This window comes from Gossypium arboreum, chromosome 3 (genome assembly GCF_025698485.1).
Source record: "Gossypium arboreum isolate Shixiya-1 chromosome 3, ASM2569848v2, whole genome shotgun sequence".
Lineage (NCBI taxonomy): Eukaryota > Viridiplantae > Streptophyta > Magnoliopsida > Malvales > Malvaceae > Gossypium > Gossypium arboreum.
This window is the reverse complement of record NC_069072.1, coordinates 81,342,944-81,370,148: the sequence shown is the minus strand read 5'-3', so window position 1 is coordinate 81,370,148 and position 27,205 is coordinate 81,342,944. Positions and strand designations below refer to the sequence as shown.

The 27,205-nt window shown below is 32.0% G+C and overlaps 1 protein-coding gene across 1 annotated transcript; it reads right to left on the bottom strand.

The window, feature by feature from the left end:
• Nucleotides 1–5,701: 5,701 nt before the first annotated feature.
• Nucleotides 5,702–6,428, bottom strand: LOC108471348 (uncharacterized). Its single transcript, XM_017772980.1, has 3 exons — nucleotides 6,338–6,428; nucleotides 6,114–6,224; nucleotides 5,702–5,919 (listed from the first exon to the last, which is right to left on the bottom strand). The coding sequence occupies exons 1-3, from the start codon at nucleotides 6,426–6,428 to the stop codon at nucleotides 5,702–5,704; spliced, it is 420 nt and encodes a 139-aa protein (XP_017628469.1).
• Between the last annotated feature and the right edge of the window lie 20,777 nt (nucleotides 6,429–27,205).

Here is a 27,205-nt window from a genome sequence, read left to right as displayed (position 1 = left end):
AATAAAAATCATTAAATCAAATTTCAATACAATTTTATATATGACTCATAAATATTAAATAATAAAAGTGCAAGTTACTTGGCGCGGATGGGTGCGGGGGAGCACCCCGCAGTCGTACCGCCCAATTGACATCTCTATACTTATTGGTGTAAAAAGTCCTCAAACTTAAAAAAAAATAAAAAATTAAGCTCCCACTTTTCTTTTTGCACTTAATTGGATACTTAAACTTTCAAAATGCATCAAAAAGGCCCTCAAATATTTTCAAAAGAAATAATTAAGCCCCTGATTTATTTTTGCACTCAATTGGGTACTTAAACTATTAGATGCATCAAAAAGGTCTTTTGACCATTAACTTTAACAATTGACTGTTAAATTTAACTACCCCTAATAAAGCCACCCCGTGTCATAACAAAAAAAAATTAAAAAAATAAAAATCAATAAAAGTTATAAAAATATTAAAATTTAATAAAAATATAAAATATATTAAAATTATAAAAATAACAAAATTGTAAAATTTTATAAAAATCATAAAAAATTATAAAAGGAAAAAAAAAGGGCCCTTTAACCATGAACTTTAACTGTTGATTGTTAAAGTTAACGACCTAGTTTTTTAGTTAAAGCCATCTTGTGTCACAACAGAGCATGACATGTGGTGGAAAATGATAAGAAATAAAAATCAATAAAATTTATAGAAAAATTATAAAATGCTTCTTTCAAGATAATAATTTTATAATTTTTTACTTAATTTTATATTTATTTACAAATTTTATAATTTTCTTATGACTTTAGAAAATTTTACATTTCTATATATTTTATAATTTTTTTATGATTTTATAAAATTTTACAACTTTTATAAATTTTTACAATTTTATAAAATTTTAATATTTTTATAGTTTTTATTAAAATTTAATAGTTTTTATAACATTTATTGGTTTTTGTTATTTATCATTTTTTGCAATATGTCACATTATAGTTGTGACATGTGATGACTTTAATTGAAAAATTAGGAGTGATTTAAGTACGCAATTGAATGTAAAAAAACAAGCAAGGACTTAAATTTTTTTTTTTAATTTGAGAGCCTTTTTTTTATATATTTTGAAAGTTCAAGTAATCAATCGAGTGAAAAAAAAATTTAATTACTTTTTTTAATTTGAAGACTTTTTACGCTAGCCTAAATTAAAATATATTATTATTATTATTATTTTTGCTCTGAAGAGATTAGAATTAACCACTAAATAAACTATAGTCGGCTAGATATGTCACAAGTTATCAATGTTAGATGTCTTAATGCCACTCACTACATGGCCTATTTTTTTTTCTAATATATACGGAAAGTAAAAAGGTTTAATTTCCCCTCTATCCCTATAGTTTTAAATGTTTTGAAATTTAATTCTTATACTTTTTAGAAATTTGAAATTTGTTATACCCCATAACTTGGATACGTGTTAGTACACTCAAATGCTAGAATCAACCTCTCTACATCTTGTTAGGGGTGAGTAAAATTCGGTTCGACTAGAAAAAAGTAGAAAAAAAATTCGAATTTCGAATTATTCAAATCGAATTAAGCAAGTTAATCAAATCAACTCGATTTTTTTTTCAAATTTCAAGTTTGAATTGAGAATTTTTGAGTTTGAATAATTCGAATAAACTAAATATCAAACCATTTTACTTCCATTTCCTCTCAAACCCCTTCTTAGAAGTCAAACCCTTTTACTTTCCCCCAAAAAAAAACTTTCCCAACCCCCTCCCCCAAAAAAAGAAATTTCTTTTACCTTCCCCAAAACTTTTACTACCCCAAACCTCCCAAAACTTTTTCTTTTCTTTTGCTTTCCCCAAAACTTTTACTTCTTCCTAAACCCCAAAACTTTTTTTTCAATTTATGTCTACTATTTATGTTATTGAATTCAATTTCATATTTGATACTATTTATATTATTGAATTGTTTAATCATATTGAATCTTTATTAATTTATATTAAAATTGAATTATTGATAATAATATAAAATATTCGGTTAAATTTTTTGTTGGTATCAATTTTACATTTTTTCTTTAAAATAAATTTTATTAAAAATTACATTTTTATATTTAATATAATTTTAATTTCAAAATACATGGTGACAAGAATCAAAAGATAATTGAAGCAATTAAGCAAACAAAAAACTAACCCGTATATAAAAGTTTAATAAATAAATTATGAGGGGATGAAAGTTAATAACAAATTTGATTATGGTGGGTGGTAGTGGTTATAAGGACCCAAAGTCATTTTTTTAATTTAACTCGAATAAATATATTCGATTTAATTTGATTCAAATTTCATCTCATTCAACTCGATTCGAGAAAATTTCAAATTGAGTTAAGATGATTAAATAAGATTCGTCAATTCGATTAACTCAAAAATTTTTATTCAATTTGATCGAACGCTCACCCCTACTTCTCGTCACTGGGCCTCTCTTTGCTTGGACATCCTCCCAAGCCAAGCCAAGCCACTTGATCCCGCTCGAAGGTGGCCTTTCCACCCACTCCCATGACAAGGCAACCCGCTCATCAAGTAACCTCATCAGGCACCCCTTTTTTAGGTTCAAACACTTCTCAAGTATGAACACACCTCTAACGACAAGTGTACCCCACTAGAGAGTAACAACAACCTCGTATTGCTTAGGACCACTATGTCCGCACCCCACGTGCACTGTCAGCACATTCGCCATAACAACCTACAACGTCACACTATAGGACAAAAGGACCTCTCTTATATATACCTTCCTAACGGAGAAGAAGAGGTTGATCTTTTGAGCCCTTAACTTACCTTGAGCAATATCTTCCTGTTTCAGGAATCAACCTATCCTCTTGTCTATTTTTAGCTTTCCACCTCCCTAGGTGAATTAGCTTCCTTAACATCACCGCATACTACTCTTTATCTTCTCCATATCTCCTCCCTTGTACACAGTATCAATAAAATTCAATCCCTTTACTTTTAATTTCAAAATTTTAGTTTTGATTTAAAAATTAAAGTCCAATTGATAATTTTATTATTTTGAATATTGTTATTAATTTACTTTAATTTTTAAATCAAATATTTGAATATTAAAATGCTACATATTTGAATTGAATGAAAATTAATTAACAGTGTTATCAACTGGTTTTTAATTTTCAAATCAAACAATTATGCGGACTATATTAAATGAAAGGAAAGTGGAGGGATTAAATTAAGAAGTCTAAGGAATATAGGGATGGAAGGTATAAAGAAAAAGAGAGGCGGGAATGGGACGGGACCAGGAAGGAAACTAGGAAAGAAACAAAAAAGGCCAAAATAATTTATGGGGGGGAATTGCCCATGACTTGCACGCCTCAAAAAAAGGCAGAAACAAACGATCTGTGTGTCGCCCTGGTACAACATTGAGGACAGACAATTGCATGATAATGGGTCTGATAATGGGTCTGAGTTTTAGAGGGACGGTCAGAAGTGGGGTCATAAAGATGATGCATACAATATGAAAGCATTAAGCAAACTTGAACTTCATCACATTTGTCGGTCGATCCATGGGGGTGGCTGGCAATGGTTGTTGATTTAGATGGTACATAAATAGCAGCAGGACCGGCATCTATTTATTAGAGTTTGACTTGAGAGTTGTAGCTGCTGTATCTGTATAAAGACAGCTGCGTGGGCCTAAAAACACTTGAGAATCTATTAGATTAATGGCCACCTAAAAATATATCTGAATAATGCCTAAACACAAGCATAAAGTTTCAGGATTTCTGTATGCCTTAACACTGGTTTTGTGTATTTATGTTGAACACTTCATTTTCCTTGCATCTTTAATTGGGCTTTGCTTTTCACATAATATTGACATGGGCCTCAAAAGTTGACTACCCATGAATTATCAATCTTCCATACATGCACTGTCCTTTGGATGTAGCCCAAGAAACAACGTGGAAGCATCAAAAGAGAGGACGGTTTATTCAACTCCAAAAGGAAAGAAAATAATAAAAAGATGCCCAAAGATCGAAGCTGTCCTTTGTAAACCATCATAGCAGGGTCCCCAAGTTCTCGTTGAAGTCTGAGCTGTAATTCACTTATCTATAATTTGGTCATTAAATTATTTAAAAATTTTCATTAAAGTTACTAGATTGTTAAAATTGATGCTATATAATTTTTTCTATTCACATGTTTGCACTAATCAAAAACTCTATCCTCCCTTTTTCTCTACAATTTAGTTTTTCTTCATGAAACAAATTTGGATATAATGAATCTGCGAATTAAAATTTAAATAGTTTTTTTTTTCTAATTTCTTCCACTGACCATTATTAACTTAGATCTAATATATGTTCTTTTACTCATCAATTAATACTAATCTACTATACTGGTCGTTGAATCGTCGTTTGGAGTTCATTGATAGAACTTTAAAAAAAATTTAACATCTTAACAACTTAAATAAAAACTTTTAAATAGTTTAATGTTTTAAATAAAAACTTTTAAATAATTCAATAATGAAAACAAAACTTATTATAATTTAATAATTAATAAATTAGTTTACCTTAAACAAATTTTCACCTTTATTTAAATCAGAAACGAAAAGGGCATTTCTAACATTGATGAAGATTATGGTAGTGCCTAACCCTACATTATTAATTCAATTGGTTTATATGCTTTTAAAGTAAGATATAAAATATTCCATTGAAATCAGGTCATTGTTCTAAAATAGTGAGGTGGTTGGCATAAGAACATCTAAAGCTTGCAAAAATAAGAATCTTTCAATAAGTATAGAATTCTTTTTCAACTTATGATTCTTTTTCGCACAATTTAAAAAATTAATTACTTCATCAAATCCTTGAACGTTTTATATAATTATATTTCAATTTGGTGTCGCCAATGGTAACAGTGACACTAAAATATACATATATATATATATATTTAAAATAAAATTGGAAGTGGTGACACTAATGGCAATGACATCATCGACGTTTACTGTTCAAAACAGATAATTTATGTACATAATTTTCAAAGTGAATCATATGTATAAATAATTAAAATTTTAGGGTAATTTTTATAAAAAAACCTCCAACATTTTCACTTGGATGGCTACCTCATAATTAGGCCAATGTTAGCCCATAACTTAAACATTATTAAGCAATCATTAAGGGTTAGTTTAGTATTGCATTTAAAAAGTGACGTGAAAAAGTACTTTTAAGAAGTATTTTTAAAAATTTTAATTTAAGATTTAAGTGTTTATTATTGCTGTCGAAAATGCTTTTGGAAATAAAATGACAATTTTAGACATGGTATTACAAAGTAACAAATATGTATTTAAATAATGTTCAAATTAGTTAGTATTATGATATTTTATCAATAATATAAAAAATAATTTATTATAACTTATTGTTAATATTTTAATATATAAAATATAAATTTTAAATATTTCTAAGTAATTAATATTAATTACTTATACAATTTAATTAAAATATATAAACTATATTTTAAATATTTAAATATAACCATTAAATATTTGTAATTAAATATTAACACCTTTGTATTATTTTATTTTAAAATGTAATTTGAATATATAACCCATATTAGATATTATTATAACATAGAAAACATAAACCTAAAAATTAAAATATAACATGTATTTGGAATAAAGTTTCAAAAAGGGTAATATTTATATATCAAATACAAATATTAAAAAATTTACATTAACATTTACAATTTAAAGTGCATTTATTAAACTAGAAGCTATAACATCTTTTGTTAATTCCATTTCAAAACCACTTGAATTGTTTGATTCACCATCATCATTATCATCAAAACCAGTTGAATTGTTTGATTCACCATCATCATTATCATCATCACTTTCTCCATCATTTACATCTTCTGGATCAATAATATTCTCATATGTTCGGGTAATCTTTTCATATTCCATAAAATCTGCATCATTTCTACTGAAATGTTTTCAGATAAAATTGTGTATCGCCATTGTAGCAACAACAATCATTGTTTGTTTTTCAAAACTATAACTTGGCATATCCCTTAAAATGACTCATTTTTTTTTCAAAACACCAAAAGTTCGTTCAATCACACTACTAATGATGAATCTGAATAAATGAATATCTCTTCTTTACCAGATATCGGTCTACCTCTATGAAATTCAGGTAAATGATATCGTTGATCTCTATATGGTCGAAGATAACCTTTCATTTGAGGGTATCCAGAATCAACAAGATAATATTTTCCTACATGTCACAATATGATAAACAATTAATTCAAGAATTATTTTCTTTTAATTATCAATTAAAGAACTTATACTTTATTACTTTAAAATAAATAAATAAATGAAATATCTTACCATTTGGTGGGTGCGAAAATTTGTATTTTGGATCTTGAATTGCATCAGGAAATATTCTAGTGTCATGTGCCGATCCTTCCCATCTAGCCATAACAAATGTGAAACACATATTAAAATCACACATTGCCATAACATTCTGAGTCAGGACACGTTTTCTTCCAATGTAAGGAATTTGTTCATTTGGTGGAAGAATAGCGACAATATGAGTACCATCAATTGCACTTACGCAATCTTGAACAATTAATCATATTAGTCCAATGCATATTTTTAATAGACAAAAAATATTAGAATATAATAATATAATATTAAGTTTTAACATTAAAATGTGGCACATATCTAGAATCGTTACGTATTTGTTCAGGTATTGAGCTAAAAAAATGATCTTCGGGTGCAATTAGATCAATGGCCATCCTTCAAGCACAATTGCAAAGTATCGACTTATTGTTGCTCCAGACCTTTGAAATCTTTCTCGACATAGGGAAACTTTTGCACCAGTTCCCAAGATGTACAAAAAAAATTCCCAACATTTCACTAGAAGATATGTGTCTTGAAGTTTGAAAATTGTGAATACAATTTTAGACATCCTAAAATTAATCATACAAAGTGATTTATGACCGTTAAGGATTTCTCGGATCCATGCCTCACTTGACTGTTTTGAATCAATGCATGATTGCTTCAATATATACTTCTTATAATATAATTGCACGAAAGAAGATGCAACAAGAAATAATCGGTTAAAACATTCCATGCCTTGTAAAATCTCTTTTTTTTTCCCTTTCATCATAACTTTCATCACAGTTGGAATTGTCAATCATACTCATAACGTGTGAACAAATTTTATATCCAAAATCAAATATAAAAAACTATTGATAAAACTAGATTACACATAAATACGTAGAACATAAATTCAATATCCAAAAACCAAGCCTAAACAACTATTGATAAAACTAGTTTAGCATTATTGTTTAGCCACATAGTAGATATCTCTAGACCCTAGAAGACTAGAAAATTTTCAACTATCCTCTATTTTCGTTTTAAGCCACAAGCCTCTAATCTTGGGATTAATTGATAAAAACACAATTCGCTTGTCCTTACTGAGTAATAATTTCAGTGAGAAAAAGTATAGTGGACTAGCTTCTGGAACTTCCTCCGACATGCTATCAAGCACTTTGACTACTTGTAGAATATCATATGGATTTATAATAGGAGTCAAATTAGATGTGGCTTGACTCATATTGTCAGATGTATTGCATAATTTTTCTAGTTGATTGGACAATCTTGCAGCCCCTCCAATTTGCTTTGAGGATTTCTTCCTTCTAGTTTTAAAATGTGAAGTTGATATCTTAGGTGTTTTCCTTTTTTTGACTATTTCCATCAATGTGAACATCATTTCTCAAATTTTTTTTCCTCATTCTCTTTATGTATGTCATTGTCAAAATATTTAAAAAATTCACTACGAAGTGTACTAGAAGAAGGTGCCCATGCTCTATCACCAAAACCCATTATTTGAATGAAGTGAAGTGCCAAATCTGTGGGCGAGGATGAATGGATCTATTTATCTATGATCAAATTATATTTGTTCGATACACTATTGTTAATATGATTGTAAATTATATATGTTGAGAGTTGAAAAAAGAATAAAGAATATAAAAAAGACTATAAAAAATACAATGAAAAAAAATTCATTTTTTTTATTTTCTATTAATTATTATTAATATTTTCTCTTTTTATATGTTATATGTTATATGTTATATTATCTTATTTTATGTTGTTTTGTAAATGTTTAAACGCAATTACTTCATTTATTCACTCGATCTTTTTTCTCTCTATTTTCTATCAATAAAATTGGTTCAATAAAATCAGGTTTTGTTGTTTTATGCAACTACCCCCATGAACATTTGGTCCAACTTCCGTTAGAATTTAGGATCAGATGTTCTAAATTTTTGAGCTTCAGGCACAGTCTATATATAAATTGGTAGTTTAATAAGAAATTATAAATAACCTCATAAATAAGAAAAAAAATCCAAAATTATTAATGTACCTTCTCCTACCAATCATCCTATGCATCAATGGTTCTTTTTATAGGATTCCACCTTAGACCAGTATCTTCGCATTTAAGTTTCTTTCAAGCCTTCGATTCTTTTTTGAAAGCATCCCATTTATTTTTAAGTTGTCTTTGTGAATAAGCCTTGCTAGTTTCTTTCTCGAAGTTGGTCACTTTTTTTCAACCACCCATCTTTTGTGAAATGAGTATCGGGTCTATTGCCTTTCATTATCTCTTTAATGTAAATATCAAAGAATATTTCTGTCAATCTCTTATCCTACATTACTTTGACTTTTTTACCACTAACTTCAATTGTCGAAGTACTCATCTATTGTGTATATGAACATATTTGTTTCAACTAGTAAAGTAAACAAGAAAATCATAGATGGAGACCAAAGCCATTTATCTCATAAGAAGAAAGTAGAAAAGAAAAAAGAAAATAAAAAAGCATACATTAAAGTAACAAAGATCAAAAGATGTATCTTTGAAGAAAAGTAAGTCCTTTTTCAAATTGCACTAGTCAAAATAAACATAAATACGATAATTATTATTTAATATTGCACAATTAACAAATGTCACATAAGTAAATTTTTTAGATGTTTGAAACTATTGAAAGTAACAATTGAAAATAACATGATTGTTCCAAATGGAGGAGATGTGTATAAAAATCAAGATTAGATATATTGCAGCCCAATATATACACGTGAGAACTTCAACTGCTCACTAAATGCATATACAAATATTACCATCTGCTAAATACATGCACACCCATGCGTACGGGTACACCTCCAGTGGGAACCCTTCATGGGTTTCCAAACATTCAAATTTAAATTTTTGTATACCATATATGAACAGGTAGACGGGGGTGTAACCCCATAAAGGATCAACCCTCTGCGTATATGCGATAAAACACTTAATACAATATGAATGTCCCCTTAATAAATCAACCCTTAATCAACAATAAAAATAAAAGTATTCTTACTTTTTTAATTACATGTGCCAAATAGTTAAAATCACCACTTAAAACATCAATAACTCAAGCAACTTCAAACCTTAAACTATGATTTCATGATTTCAATGGATGTGACCATTAAAACCTCGAAAAAAAGGCTTATAAACCCATGCCCGTGTAGACACTAGGCATGTCAATCAACAAAACACATGTTTATTTCCAATCATTACAGGATAGACTTCAACACATACAAAAACTAGCCAACAGACATCACATACGTATCTTTCAAAAACCTTATTTCAAAAGTTTTACTCAAAGTTCATCACGATTCATATCATCTTCACCAGTCTAAAACTATTTCCATATAAAAACGAAAATAAGATGCCTTGATAATTTTTGAAGTTCATGTGGTCATGCCTAATGTTATAGAACTTACCTGCATAGAAGTCGGGAACATACCCCCAGATTTGATAGAGATGATATTTATTAACATTTTAAGCCTGATATTTGACTACTTATAAGCAATGATGTTTACGATAATAAAGGCTTTAAAATTGCAAATTCTTTGACCACTCCAAAGTTAGTTTATTCTTGATCATTTAGGGCAGTTTAGTCCTAGATCCGAAATATAAGACAAAACCACCCATCTTTCTATGCTGCTAGGTATCCCATAGTCAATGAAGATGCTATCTTGTAAGGAATGCTCCTCCATCACTATCCTTTAAGAAAAGAAAACAATGAATGTATTTCTCACATAACGACCGACCATGTATGCAAACCTGCTAAGAATTCAAAAGATGGTGCAACCTACAAACTTAACTGTTCTTGGTTCTTGCAATACAAGTATTTACATCCAATGAAATAAATTGTATATTATTAGCAGTGGACCAACAAAGTATTTGTATTATAAGCTACAAATTGTCAAACACCTACTGATCTATTTTTGAAGGATCACAATCTATCAAATAGTTATCTACAAGGTTGAATCCTAGTGAAATATAAAGCCATTGGACCTAGAATTCTATATATAAAGGAAACAACAGCCAAACTCAGCAACAAAAGAATCCAAGAAAATCAAACACAACAGAAGAACAACGAAATGGAAAAAAAACCCAGCAGAAGAATCAAACACAACAACCAAGCAGAAAACCCAAGAAAATCAAAGGTGAAATGAGAAAGTTAACCTGAAAATGGAAAGCAACCAAACTCAACAACAACTAAAAATAGCTTACCTAAAATGGGGAAAAAATTAAATGGGGAGTTGAAATAAGAAGATGTGTTGAGAATCTCTGATTATTTGATAGCACTGAATAATATCTTTAGAGATTACAACTGATTTTTTAGAGATTCTAATTAATAGATATTCTTTTCTTAGTTGATTCAATACTACATGTGTATATAGTTGTACATATTTATAAGAATTATATACTTTGAGAGAATTTTTCCTTAATACATTAGAGTATTCATCTCTAATTTCATTATGGTATCACATTCTTATATGATTTTTGGTATTTTTTTATTAAATTTTTTCCTCAAAACCTAGAAACACAAAATTGGTACTTTCCACCCTATCCTTATTTTTCTCTCACCACCCCTGCCATTGAGTCGGCATCCACTCGCCAGCAAAACCCTAGACTCCGATGACCAAAAGACCTGCGCGTGGCCCCAGGTGCTGTCACAAGCTTTTGTAGCTCTATTTCATGCACCATGTGTGGACTTTACCTGCTGTCGCTATGTTTTCTTCGACACCGTCACTGTGCTCTCTAATCTCTTCCGGTTATTCTCCTCTAAGTGGTGGTGTTTTTGGCTAAGTTTTTTTGCGTGGGATCCATTTGGTGTTGTTTTGGGTGTTTTTTTTGTTCTATTTGTGCAAGAAATTTTTTTTAGGGTTTAGTTATTTTTTCCAGCATTATGTTTACCGACGAGAAGCTCATGATTCCAACCGATAATCCATCGTTGCAAATTAGCCCTGTGAAGCTTGATGGACATAATTACCTTACTTGGTCAAGGTTTTTCTTGTTATTTATCAAGGCTCGTGGCTTGCAGGGATACATCACTGGTAAATCTTCGAAACTTGAACTCACTGATTCAAACTTTAGTCAGTGGTATTCATCGAACTCTCTTGTTATGGAATGTAACAACCCGATTTAGGACCTAGTCGGAACAGTGGTCTCAGGACCACAAATCCGAAGTTAGAAAATTATTTTTATTATTTTTATGAGGTTATGGTACGATTATATTAGTGCATGTAAATTTTGGTAAGTTAATTTTAGCGATTTCTAGTCCAATTTCGAAAAAAATGACTAAATCGCATAAAAGACAAAAGTTACATTTGAGTGCCCAAATGTGTTAAATAACTAGAGAATCAAAATTGAGGGCTTTTAAAGGGTAATTAGACCCTTGTGCATTGGCTTGGCCGGCCATGGGGAGACATATTGGGGAGAAGGTAAAAATTAGGTGAGGGTGAGGTCATCAATTTTGACTAGTTTTATATTAAACAAAACAAATGCCATTTCTTCTTTATTTTTCTTTACTTTCACCAATTTTTACCAGCCATAGGAGGGTTTTGAAGCTTGAAATTGGCAACAACTTATCATCTCTAGAAGTAAGTGATTTTCATACCCTTTGTTGAAGATTTTTACATTTTTAAGACCCTTGAAGCTTGAGCTTTCAAATGAGGGTGATATTTTGTAAAATGATGAATGGTTTAGGGTTTTGTCATGAAAATATTTATGATTTTTGCTGAGTTTTAATGGAAGAAAATGAGTCTTGGGTGTCTTATGAACAACTTTTGTGAAAGGTGTTAGCATGAAAGCACCTAAAAGGACTATTTTGCATAAGTTGCAAAATAGGTGGTTAGTGTGTGAAATAGTGAGAATTTGGGATTGCTCAAGTAGTAAAAAGAGTTTAGCTAGGCTTGAGATATGAAGAAATTCAATAAAAATCGATTTTCGGGCATAGGGGTAAAATGGTCATTTTGCCAAGGCCTAGGGGCAAAATGGTCATTTTACCAAAGTTATGAAATTATGAATGCCTAATTGTGTTTAGTGACTAAATGGATGTATATTGTTAATATAGATCAATATTTTTCAAAACTGAGCCCAGATCGGGGCAAAGCCAAGCAATTCGATTAAGCCGTCTAGTCAAGCACTTTTTGTAAACCGAGGTAAGTTGTATGTAAATAATACAACTGCCCTGTAAATACTTGTATTTATATTGTCATTGAATTGATATTGTACGAGTTGTTAAGTTATAAATTGAGAATGCCTTGTAATATTTGAGATAGTAGAAATATCCCGTTGAAACCTTAGGATATGAACTGGATATTCGTGCCAAGACATTGGGTGATTTGTGCGCCAGTGTAAGACATGTCTGGGACATGCTTCGGTCACATTATGAGAGCCAGTGTAAGACCATGTCTGGGACATGGCATCGGTACAGAGATGAGTGCCAGAGTAAGACATGTCTGAGACATGCATCGGCCTCGACAGAGATAGCCAGTATAAGACGTGTCTGGGACACGCATCGGCTAAGAGTCGTGCTAGTGTAAGACATGTCTGGGACATGCATCAGCACGCATATATAAGAGCCAGTGTAAGACCATGTCTGGGACATGTCATCAACAATATATCCCATGTGGAAGGTTCATAGAATATCCAGTAGTATTCCAAACGGTTCAATGGTGAGAGTTATAGTTCAAATTTGATAAAGAAAGGATGATCATGTTGTGAGTGTTACAAGTAACTATATGATAAGCATGAGTAACGAGCTTAATTTAGAAAATGAGACTCGAGTAGATGATAATGAGTAAGTTAAGTTATGTTTATCTTTGAGCTATAAGCATGATGGCAAATGGTGAGATTGTTGTTGTATATTTATTTATATGCGACTTACTAAGCTTTATGCTTACCCCCTTTCCTTTCCCTCTTCTTTCAGTATTGCTAGGCTAGCTTAAGGGTCCCATAAAGTCAGAGATATTGATCACACTATCAGCCGCAACACTCGGTATAGTTTGATTTTTATTTTTGAAGGTGGCATGTATAGGGCTAGACTAGGATGTTGTATTAAGAGAATTATACATGTATTTTGGCTCAAGTCAAAAGCCCTTCCCTTTGTTTCAAGCCTGGAATAATGGCTGTTATTCATTTTGATGAATGCATATAATGTTCTTTCTATGGATGAATTGGTGTCCATTGTGATGAAATTTGTGTATTGACATGATCTTGTGTAGGTTGTGCAAAATGGGTGACAAAATGGCTTGGAAAATAGCCTAGTTTGTCCACACGTGTAAGACACACGGGCGTGTGCCTAGGCCGTATGTGATACACGGCTCACACCCATGGATGTGTGATATAGTCGTGCGTCCCCTGTACTTAAAACTTTAAAGTCATTTTAGTACACGGGCGTGTGCCCATGCCGTGTCATAAAGTCAGTATGCATGCTAGTGGTACACGGGCAAGAGACACGACTGTGTGTCTCGGCTGTGTGAAGGATAGGGTTATAGGGCACAAGTGTGTGCTTGGGCCATTTGGTTTTGGCAGAATGTCCAGGTTTTCAGACACGAGTTCGAGACATGGGCGTGCCCCTATCACACGGTCGAGTGTTCTATATCCACAAGGGCGTGTGAGGTCTTGATGCATGAAATTTTTTAAGTTTTTCATGAGTTCTCGGTTGGGTTCCGAATCACTCGGATGGATGTTTGGGGCCTCGTAAGCCTGTATATGAGATAGATTGCTTACGAAAAGAGAAGTTTTTAAATTATTTGAAAATTCACGGCCCAGTTTTATACAGTTGGTTGAGTTTGAGTCAGGTAGCACCGCGAACCCTATCCTAGCGTCGGATATGGGCCAAGGGTGTTACATGGAATGGCTTACCAACTCTACGCAACCCCATAATTCCAAAACCTATTTGCTGCTTGATACTGTAAAAAAGATTTGGAATGTTGCTACTCTTACCTACTCTTGTGTTGGGAATGATGCACAAAATTTTGAGATTCTTAATAAGGTCCATGGTACAAAACAGGAGGAGCTAACGATTTCTCAATATTTTGCTAAATTAAGTATGTTGTGGCAGTAACTTGATTATTATCAAGATTATCAAATGAACTGTGCTAAGGATGCTGAAAAATTACATAACTTGAAAGTAAAATGAAATGAAGAGTAATAATTTGGTGATTAGAGAATTGCTTGAGTTAATGAGAATAAGTAATTAAAAAATCCACACCACTATGACATTGGTAATTCGTTCTAACACCTAAACCTTCCTCGAGTCTATGTTAGATTTGAGTTAGACAACAAATTCATCTTGTAATCCCTGCATTATCATGATCAACCAGGTTTTCTGGCTCTTTTGAATTATAAAGGGTAATGCCTTAGTGGTCTTCTCGGATCTTTACTTTGGAATAACATCAAACAAGTTTTTAGTCCACCTTGATGGAGCAAACCTCACTTCAATAATCACCCACACACATGCATGCCAACCTCGCAGATAAAGTATTTAACACAATAACTTAAGTAAGACACATAATGAAACTAATAAATTGAATATAAAGTATTAAAAGCATTACCACAAGACAAACAAGAATGAAAAGAAATATCATAAGCTAAACTAGAATCATCCAACTTCTGTTTTGGGTGGAATTGATTAGCCGTGTCTCTTTGGGATTATCGCGTGGCGTATTTGGAAGAATAACAACTTGTTTATTTTTCAAGGCATCTCTTAGAGTATTGAGGAGATAATTAAAATCTCATATAGCTGGGTAAAATAATGTTCCTCTATTTCAATGACCCCATTCCATAAATCACGAAGTCATCTCCATAATTTCTCTACAACTAGCAACTGGGTGTGTTTGAAAATAGATGGGTCGGCTAGGATTGATGAGGGTTTTGCAACTAATGGAGGTTTTGTGTGGGATCATAATGGTAAGTGGATCATTAGGTTCTCTAGATATTTGGGTAATTGTACTATGATGGAGGCAGAGCTTTGGGGATCTTAGATGGGTTGAATCTTATCTTGGATAGATGCTTTGAGAGGATTCTAATCCAAATAGATAATATTGAAGTTATTAACACCATCATGGACGGTTCTTCAGGGAACTCTAATTCTGCGCTAGTTAGAAGAATTCATCATATCCTTCAAAGGATAAAGCAGTAGGAGATTCAACATATTTCCAGAGAAGAGAACTTAATTGTTGATAGTCTTATCAAGATAGTTCGTAACAAGAGACTAGGATTAAGACTATTTGAGGATCCTCCTTTAAGGATCTAGTTTCTTTGCTTTGTATCTTCATTTTATTTAAAAAAAAAAAGAAAAAAGAAGAAGAGATTCTTCAAAACTAAACACTTTATTGAAAGACTCTAAACGCCTAAATTTATCTAAGGGCAAGGTCAAATTATGCTTAAATAATGCATATCCTGACTTCTTTATTGTCCTCAAGTAAAACACCTAGTATGCAATGCATGTAAACTACACTCTTGGCATTTTGACAAGTATAGAATGTAAATATGAGAGTAAAACAATTATATGCAATATGCAAGTCATCGGTATTAAATTGTCTCATGTTGAGTTATTTAGCTGGCTCATCCGATGCGTGTATTTAAAAATATATTAAAATTGCAATTTAACATCGTAACTCGACAGGTGAGATTTTTAGGTTTAATTTAATTTTCATATCAATTAATAAATATATTACATCTTTATTAATTTTATATAATTATTAAATTTAAATTTTGTATATGAATAATTACAAACTTTGAATATTTATTATGCATGTGTTAAAATTTATTATATATTTATAATTTAGCGTAAAGATTTATTTTTATTTATAACATTTAAAATATATTTTCATAAATTTGGGCTTATTCAAGTTTTTGATTGGATCTAACTTGGGCTTTGTAACAACCAATTTTTCAGTGAAATCGGAACAGTGATTTCGGGACCAAAAATCAGATCTGATCCGATCCGAAAATAAAATTTATTTTTATTTTTTTACATGGTCCGTAATATGTTATAAATTTCATGTGAAAATTTTGATAAGAAAATTTTATCGATTATGTACTAAATTACAAAAGACCAAATCACATAAGATGCAAAATTTGAATTCTAGTAGCTAGAAGGATTAAATAGCTATGGAATTCAAAACTTGAGTCCTTATATGATAATTATACCCTTAATAAAAAAGTTAGTAGATATTTTTGGATGATTCATTAATGGAAAATTAGAAAAGGTTAAGGACTAAATTGGAAATCAAAATTATTAAAGATGATAAATTAATTAAATAGAAATAAAATCATTTTATCATCTTCTTCCCCAAAATATTCCATGGAAACCCTAGGAGAGAGAAAATAATCTTTCTTGGCCAAATTGGGTAAGTTTTCTTGTCTAAGTTTTCTTATCTCGTTTTTAGTAATTTTGATATTTTTAAAACCAGGATAGCTTAATCTATCTATTTGGGGACCAATTTGAGAAGTTATCAAAGTATGAAAATTAGGTCATGGATGAATATGCTGAAAATTTGAAATTTATGGTAGAAAATGAAAGGTTGTTGATAGATAAACAACTTTTACAAAGTGATTTTTGATGAAAACATGATTTAAGGACTAAAATATAAATTTGTGAAAATTGAAGAAAAATTCTAAATTTTGTAGAATATATGTGCTATAAATTTTAAGGTGAAATTTCAGTTAGGCTTGGAATAGTGAGTAAATTGCATAAATTTCATTTTCCAACCTAGGGACGAAATGAGAATATATGGAATAGTTAAGGGCAAAATGGTAATTTTTCCTAGGATATAAATTGAGTTCACTTGAATACGAAATGTGATAAATTGATGTAAAATTTACCCGTATAGATCCGGATAGACCAAATTCTGAGCTAGAACAAGGAAAAGAGGAAAATGTTCGATTAGTAGATTTTACATACACGAACATTTGTCGAGGTAAGTTCGTATAACTAAATTGTATATATTTATATGCTTGAATTAAATGTTGTGTTTGTGAATTGAACCCTTATCATCGCATTAACACGATCTATGGATTCCCTTATTATATTTGACTCTAATCCGGCAGATTTATGTCGTCCTATTTCTAGGATTGCATGCAACTCCGCTTAATTATACTAGATCTACTCTTAAACAGGGACTTTTGCTCCACTGAATAAGCACATCAAACTTGGATTAATATCCTAAAAATATTAAAGTAAGGATTAAGAACACATTATTAAGAACAAAAACAAGTATTTATCGTGTAATTCAGATAATTAAATAATAAGATCCATCGTAGGTTTTATCCTCCCTAGGTATTTAGGGAGTTTAGTTCATAATGTAATAGGAAAACATCTCAAAAATAGGAAAACAACAAAACATAAAGAAACCCAAAAACTTCGAGAGAAATTGAATGGAGATCTTCAGTCTTGAAGGAGATCCTACTTCCAAGCTAAATCCGTTGGCGTTCTTTGAGTAATTTCTATGTTCTACTCAGTATGTTCCCTTTAGGTCTTCTTCTAGTGTATTTATATAGACTTTAGAATGCTCAGAAACCCTAAAAATTGGCTTTTTTTTCGTGTTTGGAAACAGAGGGTGATATCGACACGGGCTACACATGGGCGTGTGGCTAGCCCATATGGCTCACACGGGCATGTGCTCAGCTCGCGTGGATCTTTAAATCAGCCCGCTTTGTCCATTTTTGGCCCGTTTTCTGCTCTTTTTGTTCCCCTATGGTCACCTAAGTATAGAAACATAAAATTAAAGGATTATGAGCTTCAAATTCACTAAATTATATAATAAATCATCCAAAAACATGCTAAGAATTGGATTAAAATGTGTTACTTTTATGGTTTATCACACGGGGTCAAACACGGCTTGCAGCAGGGGTGTGTACCTTGGACCATACGGGCGTGTAAGTCTTGCACCTTGGAAATTTTTTGGAATGTCGTGAAAAATTCTTAGAGTTTTCGATTAAGTCCCGATTCGATTTTGATGCTCATATTAGGCCTCGAGGGTCTATTTTAGGGACGTTATAAATAATCTCGGATAAAGTATAGTGATTGACATGATTTATTTATAAATGTTCTGAAAGTTTCGGTAATGCTCTGTAATCCTGTTCTGGCGACGGATATGGGTTAGGGTTGTTACATTTAGTGGTATCAGAGCTACAGTTTATTCGGTTCTCGAACTAAACATAGCATATGTGGAGTCTAGAAATACATGCCATTATATAACCTGTGATAGTGTGATATCTCCCAACTCTAATGAAAATTGTTTCACAAATAGACAGAGATGTTTTCCAATCGAGGTAATTTCGATGATTCTGAAAGAGACACTCAAGTTTCTGAGTAAAATGTTACTTAAGATGAAATAAAATTTGAAAAGGTACGGATAAATGTTTTATAGTACATGAGAATTATAAATGTTATGTTATATGAGTATATATATGAAAGTTAAAATTTGGGGCTTACAATCTACACCCCCTTACCATTATAGTTTTATACAATGAAATTTGCAAGATTTATATTGACTAATTTCTAGAAGGGTTAAAAGGCTGAATGGTTAATAATGTAGTCAAAATTGAGAATGGGTTAATAAGTAAAGACGGTATTAAAAGAGATATCAGATTTTTTTGAGGATTATTCTGAATATGTGATGTCATTGTTAAGGAAGAAGTTTTTCATGAGTAAATGACTTATTCAGATATGATATTTACATAATGGATTAGCCGAAAATTCTTCTGAATTGACTCTTTCAGTGAACTGAATAATGTAATATTATTGATAACTTTATTAGTTAGTGGAATAGTGATGAAATTGCACAGATATTTGAATGCAACTGCTATAATTAGGGATATTAAAACAATATCTTCTGGGTACTCTATAAGTTTTAATATTCTCAGAGGCATATGAAATTGTTCATGTTCAGATGCAATATTTATCATATTTGAAAGCTGGATAATTATATTAGATAGAATTACTGTAAGTCTGGTTGATTCATGAGCGATTTTGCTTTATCTTAATTGGGCTTTCTAATTTATCATGATTGATATAAGATTGGATGATAAGGTTTATATGATATCATTTTCTACTTTTATTGATTGAAGCCCTGAATTGCAAATATGCAAAATTAAATCGTCTTTGTCACAGTTGTTTCTATTGAGTATGCGTGATATTACTCTCCTAAATTTTCTATGAAATACCATAAATATCTTTATTATTCAAACATGGTTTATCTGTGAAAGATATTCATTGGTCAGTGGTAACTATACTTACTACTGTTATGAATTCTGACTTGAGCATGGGAATTTGGTAATATGGAACACAGATTATAGAAACTGTATCATTGCACTGGTTGATATTGGAGCCACCCTTGGTTTTCCTCTTTTATTTGAAAAATATTATTGAGGTTGAGGTATTGTTCCATTTATATTGTGAAAACGTCAGATCTATTATAGTATTATGGTTTTAACCTATCTGATGAATGTGACCTTGGAATAATTTAAAGCTTCGATATCCTTTTAAATTTTTGTGAAAGTGTTTCTATGATAGCTACATCAATGATATGGATATTACAGAAAGATGTAAGATGTGAATGGACTGACAAATGTTAGTAAAGTTTTGATCGGTTGGAAGCCTTAATGACCGAAGCATTAGTTCTAGTTTAGTCTAAATTGGGTAAGGAATTTGTTATCACAGTGATACATCATTGAATAGATTAGACTATATTTTGATGAAGAAAGGTAAATTAATGGTCTATACTTACAGCCAGATAAGGCTACAAGAAAAGAATTAACCGATATATGATCTTAGATTGACAATTATTGTGTTGCACTGAGAATTTGGTAACAGTATCTGTATGGTGAAAATATCATATATATACTGATCATAAAACTTTAAAACACCTGATGGTATAGAAAGAATTGAATTTGAAACAGAGTAGATGATTTGAATTATTGAAAGACCCTGATTTGGTAATTGATTATCATTCAGGAAAAGTAAATATAGATGCTGATATTTTGAGTAGAAAATCTTTGTTTGCTTTATGAGCAATAAATACTCGATTGGTATTTTCTGAAGAAAGATTAAATTTAACTGAACTTAAAGCTAAGTTGATGTTTCTCCAACAGACTGGTGAAACTCAGAAAAGTGATAATGAGTTATAAGTTAAATGGGTATAACGTGAAATAATTACTGATTCAAGATATTAGATTTGAATATGATGATTGTCTGTTATTCCGAGATAGAGCCTGTGTACTGAAGAAATTAAAGCTTGTACATAAAATTTTATACAGAGCTCACAATGGTAATATATCTGTCATCTGGGAAGTATGATAGATTGAAAAAGATGTATTAGTAGTAGGAATGAAATGTGGTCTTTCTAAATCTGTATTTAAATGTTGGATGTATCAATAAGATAAAGATGATACTTTCAGGATAGTTATAGCCAACGATGATACCAAAATGAAAATGGGACAAATTTACTATGAATTTTATATCAGGATTCTCCCTGTCTATGAAAAAGAAAGATACTATTTAAGTAATTGTTGATTGTTTGATGAAGTATGTACATTTTATCCTGGTACAAACATATTTCTCACTTAATATATTGCTTGAATTTTATGTTTTTGGGATTTGTTAGATTATATGATGTACTAGTTTATGCCATTTCTGATAGATATCTACAGTTTAATTTCCAATTCTGAAACAAGTTACAAGAAACTCTGGATATACGATTACATTTTAGTACTATATTTCATTCTCAGACGGATGATCAATCTGAACATATGATTCAGTTTTTTGAAGATATGTTTCGGTGCTGTACTTTAGAATTCAAAGGCAATTGAAAAAGAAATATTTGCCGTTAGTTGAATTCGTATATAATAACAGTTAATAGTCAAGTATAAAATTTTACCTTATACGGTTTTATATGGTCACAAGTGTAAAACTCCAGTGTGGACTTAGTTTAGTGAGAAAAGATACGTGCACTTAGTTTAATTCTTTGAAACTGAAGAAAGATGAAAATTATTTGAGACAGTTTAAAAGCAGTATTTGATCGTCAGAAATTCGATGTGAATCTAAAATGAAAAGAACTAGAGTTTCAGATTGGTGATAAAATTTTTTTGAAAGTTTTGCCATGGAAGAAAGTTCCTCGGTTTGGCTGTAAAGGCAAATCAAGTCTGTGGCTTATCGGGTCATATAAGATTATTGAAGAGAATTGGACCTGTTGCGTGTTGATAGGTATTATTATCAGAGTTCTACAGAATTCACAATGTTTTTATGAGTATATGTATTATGACAGTATCGATCAGACCCATCATCTATTTCTACTTTGATAAATGTTAAATTCAGCCTGACACGACTTACAATGAGAGATTGATTGAAATTTTGGCAGTTGAAGAGAAAAATTGAGAAATAAAAAGGTAGCATTAGTAAAAGTTCTTTGACAATGACATGGTATAGAAGGAGCTACCTAGGAACTGGAGGAAACTATGAGAAAGTAATATTTGAATCTCTTTACTGGTAAAATTTTCGAGGATGAAAATTTCTTAAGGGGGAGAATTGTAACAGCCCATTTTTCAGTGAAATCAGAATAGTGATTTCGGGACCACAAATCTGATCCGAAAATAAAATTTATTTTTATTTTTTTACATGGTCCGTAATATGTTATAAATGTCATGTGAAAATTTTGATAAGAAAATTTTACCGATTATGTGCTTAATTATGGAAATGACCAAATCGCATAAAATGCAAAATTTGAATTCTAGTAGCTAGAAGGATAAATAGCTATGGAATTCAAAACTTGCAGTCCTTATACGGTAATTAGACCATTAATAAAAAGTTAGTAGATATTTTTGGACGATTCATCCATGGAAAATTAGAAAAAGGCTAAGGACTAAATTGGAAATCAAAATTATTAAAGATGATAAATTAATTAAATAGAAATAAAAATCATTTTTATCATCTTCTTCCCCAAATATTCCATAGAAACCCTAGGAGAAAGAGAATAAAATTTCTTGGCCAAATTGGGTAAGTTTTCTTGTCTCGTTTTTAGTAATTTTGATATTTTTGAAACCGGAATAGCTTAATCTATCTATTTTGGGGATCGATTTGAGAAGTTATCAAAGTATGGAAATTAGGTCATGGATGAATATGTTGAAAATTTGAAATTTATGGTAGAAAATGAAAGGTTTTTGATAGATAAACAACTTTTACAAAGTGATTTTTGATGAAAACATGATTTAGGGACTAAAACGTAAATTTGTGAAAATTGAAGAAAAATTCTGAATTTTGTAGAATATATGTGCTGTAAATGAAATTTCGGTTAGGCTTGGAATAGGGAGTAAATTGCATAAATTTTATTTTCCGAGCCTAGGGACGAAATGGGAATTTATGAATAAGTTAAGGGCAAAATGGTAATTTTGCCTAGGATGTAAATTGAGTTCACTTGAATACGAAATGTGATAAATTGATGTAAAATTTACTCATATAGATTCGGATAGATCAAATTCAAAGCTAGAAAGAGGAAAATGTCGGATTAGTAAATTTTACGTACACGAACATTTGTTGAGGTAAGTTCATGTAACTAAATTGTGTATATTTATATGCTTGAACTAAATGTTGTGTTTGTGAATTGTATAAATATCGAATATATATATGACATTGAAAATATATCTGACAAAGCCCTATCAATAATAATGTTGATAAATGATAAATGATCAAAATGTTACTTATATGCTTAAAGTGAATGTAGGATGTGTTTACTTGAATTATATAAATGTTATGGATGTATGAAATAATCACATGCCCAATAATGCTTGAAAAATGTTTAAATCCTGGTTGAATAAATGGAAAATCGATGGATATGTGATTTCCCAAAATGAATGAGGTTCTGCATTTGCTACTGATGGGATTTAGCTCAGACAAGTAATCCTATTGACCTCATTATAGAAAGGATTTAGCCCAGACGGGTAATCTAGATATAAGTCCTCTCGAGCATATGTTATGGATTGGATTTAGCCCGGACGGGTAATCTAGATTTAGTTCCTTAGAGGATATGTCATAAAAAAGATTTAGCCTGGGCTGGTAATCCTATTGTATACATGTGTGGCTCGAAAGTGTTCACTCTGAGATAGTACCTTAAGGGTACCATTGAATATGAATTGACGGATCTTGAGTTGTACGCCTTGTGTAACGTCCCAAACTCGGCCTAAACGTTATGGTCGAGACTGGCAATGTCACATGAAATGGAATTCGAAAACGAATTTATCAAGTTAAAACCTTTTTCGTTTATTAGCTTTTATTTATCTTCCATCAATTCCAAAACTATTTTCTTGATAATTTGATTTGTGTAAACCTTTTCTCTAGAGAAAGCTTTTAAAACCGTAATATTTAAAGAAAATCGTTCGCTTTTAGGAAAAACTTTATGTTTAATAAAAAAAACCGAGTTTCGTTGCGGTTCAAAAGTTCGTGAAAATAGTTAAGATCCCAAAACCATGATAAACAGTCCAAAAGTCTCAAATTACATAAAAAATTCCTAGAAACAAATAGGAATTAAAACCATAAGAGAAATTAAAACCATTCAATAGACTTGTGGTCACTGCTGAGTCCGCCACCACACTGATCCGTCTAAGTCTGGGGATTACCTGTAAAGATAGAACAGAAAGGGGTGAGTTTACATAAACTCAGTGTGTAATCCCCACAGAAGACATGCATACAATCAAACAACAGTCATCACTCAAATGCAGTCTGGGCCTAAGGCCATTTCTGTTTCAGTAGAAGTTCGAGCCTTAGCCTATTTTAGTTTCAATATCAGATATGCATGAAGGCCTAAGCCCATCACAGTAATAGTATCAGATATACATTAATCAGTAAACAGAGTCCTTAACCAGTCTCTACACACCATCTCCGTCTATCCTTACACTCCATGTGGGGTTTAAAACACCCACCCATCCATACACTCCAAGTAGTACAGAATGCGGCACATAATCAGTAAATTGTAGCTGAGCTGCCAGATAATAGGCTTCAGAACCTTTCGGTACACTTCCTCCAAATATCAACATCCCAACCCAATGCAAAGCAACATACAGTATATGACATGCTAATACATGAATATCAGTTATATATACAGTTCAGTGTTCGTTCCTATAATCATCATGCTCAGTATATACATCATACATACAGTTCATGCATTTAAGGGTCTAAGTAGTGCTTCCCGACCTTACAGTAGGTTCAAAGTCGACTTGGGCGACCCGTGCAACCTTAGAACATGTTTCAATTAAATGGGCTCACACGCCTATATGGCCTGTTCGTGTGGGCCCACATGTGTGTGTGGCCCATACAACCTAATTTGGCATTGGCCATATGAATCACACGGCCTGACCCAGAATCCCACACGCCCGTGTGAACTACCTGTGTTGACCCACACACCCATGTGGCCCACATGGCCCAAATCAGTATTGCCCATGTGTTGCACACGGCCTACTTGGCCATCACACGGCCGTATCTTGTGCGCACGGCCAGGCCTCGTCGATCACATGCCCGTGTTATGGCACACGGCCTACCAAAAGAGTGACCACATGTCTGTGTGGCATCGATACTGGGGTTTTTAGCTTTCGCTGGAACCCTATTTTCTGTATTTTTGGGTACACACCTGGTTCTTTTTGACGTAAAAGCATTCCAACGACCACCAGAACCTATAATTGTCAAATCAAAATCCCAACTCAGTTTTAAATCTCAATAATTTGAAATCATGAAACTGGAAAGCCTTTGATATGAATGTTCTACACTTACCTCAACACGCCGAACGATTGACTACGATTCAGCGAGAGTAAAGTCACGCCCTTCACGATTTGCTGCTGGTAAAATGACCATATAATCCCAATCAAACGATAGAAATAACGCAAGTTACATAAAAGGAAAATCCTCACTTACCCGAACGTATGATAAGAACTGAAATACCCAAAACGAATGTGTGACAGTTGACAAAAAGAAAACAAAATTGAGAATAGAAGGGAAGAAGAAACGATAGAGAAACAAGAACTGGGGTCAGAATTTTGGGAAAAGAAACTGGAATTTCAAAAAAAACTGAAACAAAAAGAAAAGGTAACATATATGATTCACATCCCTAAATTCTATCCCTCAAACCCACTACTCCACAACTTTTACAGAATTTCAATTCAACCGAAACTCTCACCGTTAACAGAACAAAAATAATTCCTCACGCACGCCCAGGGATTCAAGCACAAGACCTCCAACACACCAACACATATCTTAACTACCAGACAAGCATGCCCATTCTGTTATGGTTTTAATAGTAATTTAATATAAGCCAGCTGAACAAGTCTAAGGCTTATGTCAGAAAAATACCAAAATTTACCAAAGGTAAGGCTTGAATTTGGGACCTCCCACACACACACAGAACACTCAGCAACTGAATCAGATGCACAATTGTGTCAAATATTACAGAAATTGAGATAAGAATTTTGAGGTGTTACACCTTGAGTGTACGACCTGTGTATCCATCGATATTTCAAATAAATTCAACGGGTGACAACCCAGGCATGAGAAGATATGAATAAGAAAATGAGTTATTACACGTATCCGTCTGAAATACAAGAAAATGATAACACATGACAAGTGATATATGTAAGTATGAGATGATGATATTTACATATGGAAATTATTTGATGAGAATGTTCATCCTTGATTATAGACTTGTACACCTTGAGTGTACTACTACTTGTGTGACCTTGATATTTCGAATGATATGAATAAAGTTTTGACATGAAATAATCTGAACTCGAGATGATCTATTATGAAATTATACTTGTAATATAAAGAGATGATTCATACATGTTAAATGAATACATGTTGTGGAAAGCGTACGTGCATGGAAACTTGATCGTTGTTGAGCCCATATATGTTTTGATGTTATTATGGAATATATGACTAACAAGGGCAATAAGGATATGTGTAGGGCTTGAGGTCAAATTGATTGAATATGCCTTACATAGTTATCTTAAAATAGAACAAATGGTAAGTACCATGTTATACGAACTTACTAAGCATTTTATGCTTACTTAGTTTTATTTCCCTATTTTAGAGTAAATCGGAAGCTCGTTGGATTAGAAGCTTGGTGGAGATCAATTACACTATCCATCGACCAATGTCGGTATAATATGGTAAAGCAATTATGGTTACAATGGCATGTATAGGTTATATTGGTCATATTAGCATGTAAATGTAAATGATCATTGTAATCTAGCCATTGGAATGGCTAGTGATGATTATGTTTTGGTACATGTACATATATGTATTTAAGTTTACTTTATGGAGATTACATAAGTGTTTCTTATTGATTTATTCAGAAAGGTAAGATTTAAGCATGGATGCATGTAACAATATATCATGTTAGATGTTATAAATTGCTTGAATTCAATGCTTGGGCTGGTTGGTATTTGGATGTAAGTTTGGTGTAGGAATTTGGTATGATTTTGGATGAGAAATGAAGCTAGGAATGACTTTATTTTGTCCACACAGTTGTGTGTCTAGACCGTGTGTGACACACGACCTGGTACATGGGCATGTGGTTAGGTCGTGTGTCCCCTGCACCTTAAATTCGAGAAAATAGAATGCTCAGAATTGAGCTTGTGTCTTAGCCGTGTGTGCTACATAGGTGTGTGGCATGACCTTGTGCACAAGTCAGAGAGTTACATGAGGTTGAACACAGTCTGCAGCACGGGCGTGTCCCAGGGTCACATGGGCATGTCCCTTAACCACATGGGCGTTTGAGCCCTACACTTTGGAAAATTTTTGAAATGTCGCGGAAAATTCTTAGAGTGTTCGATTAGGTCCCGATTCAATTTTAATGCTCATATTGGGCCTCGAG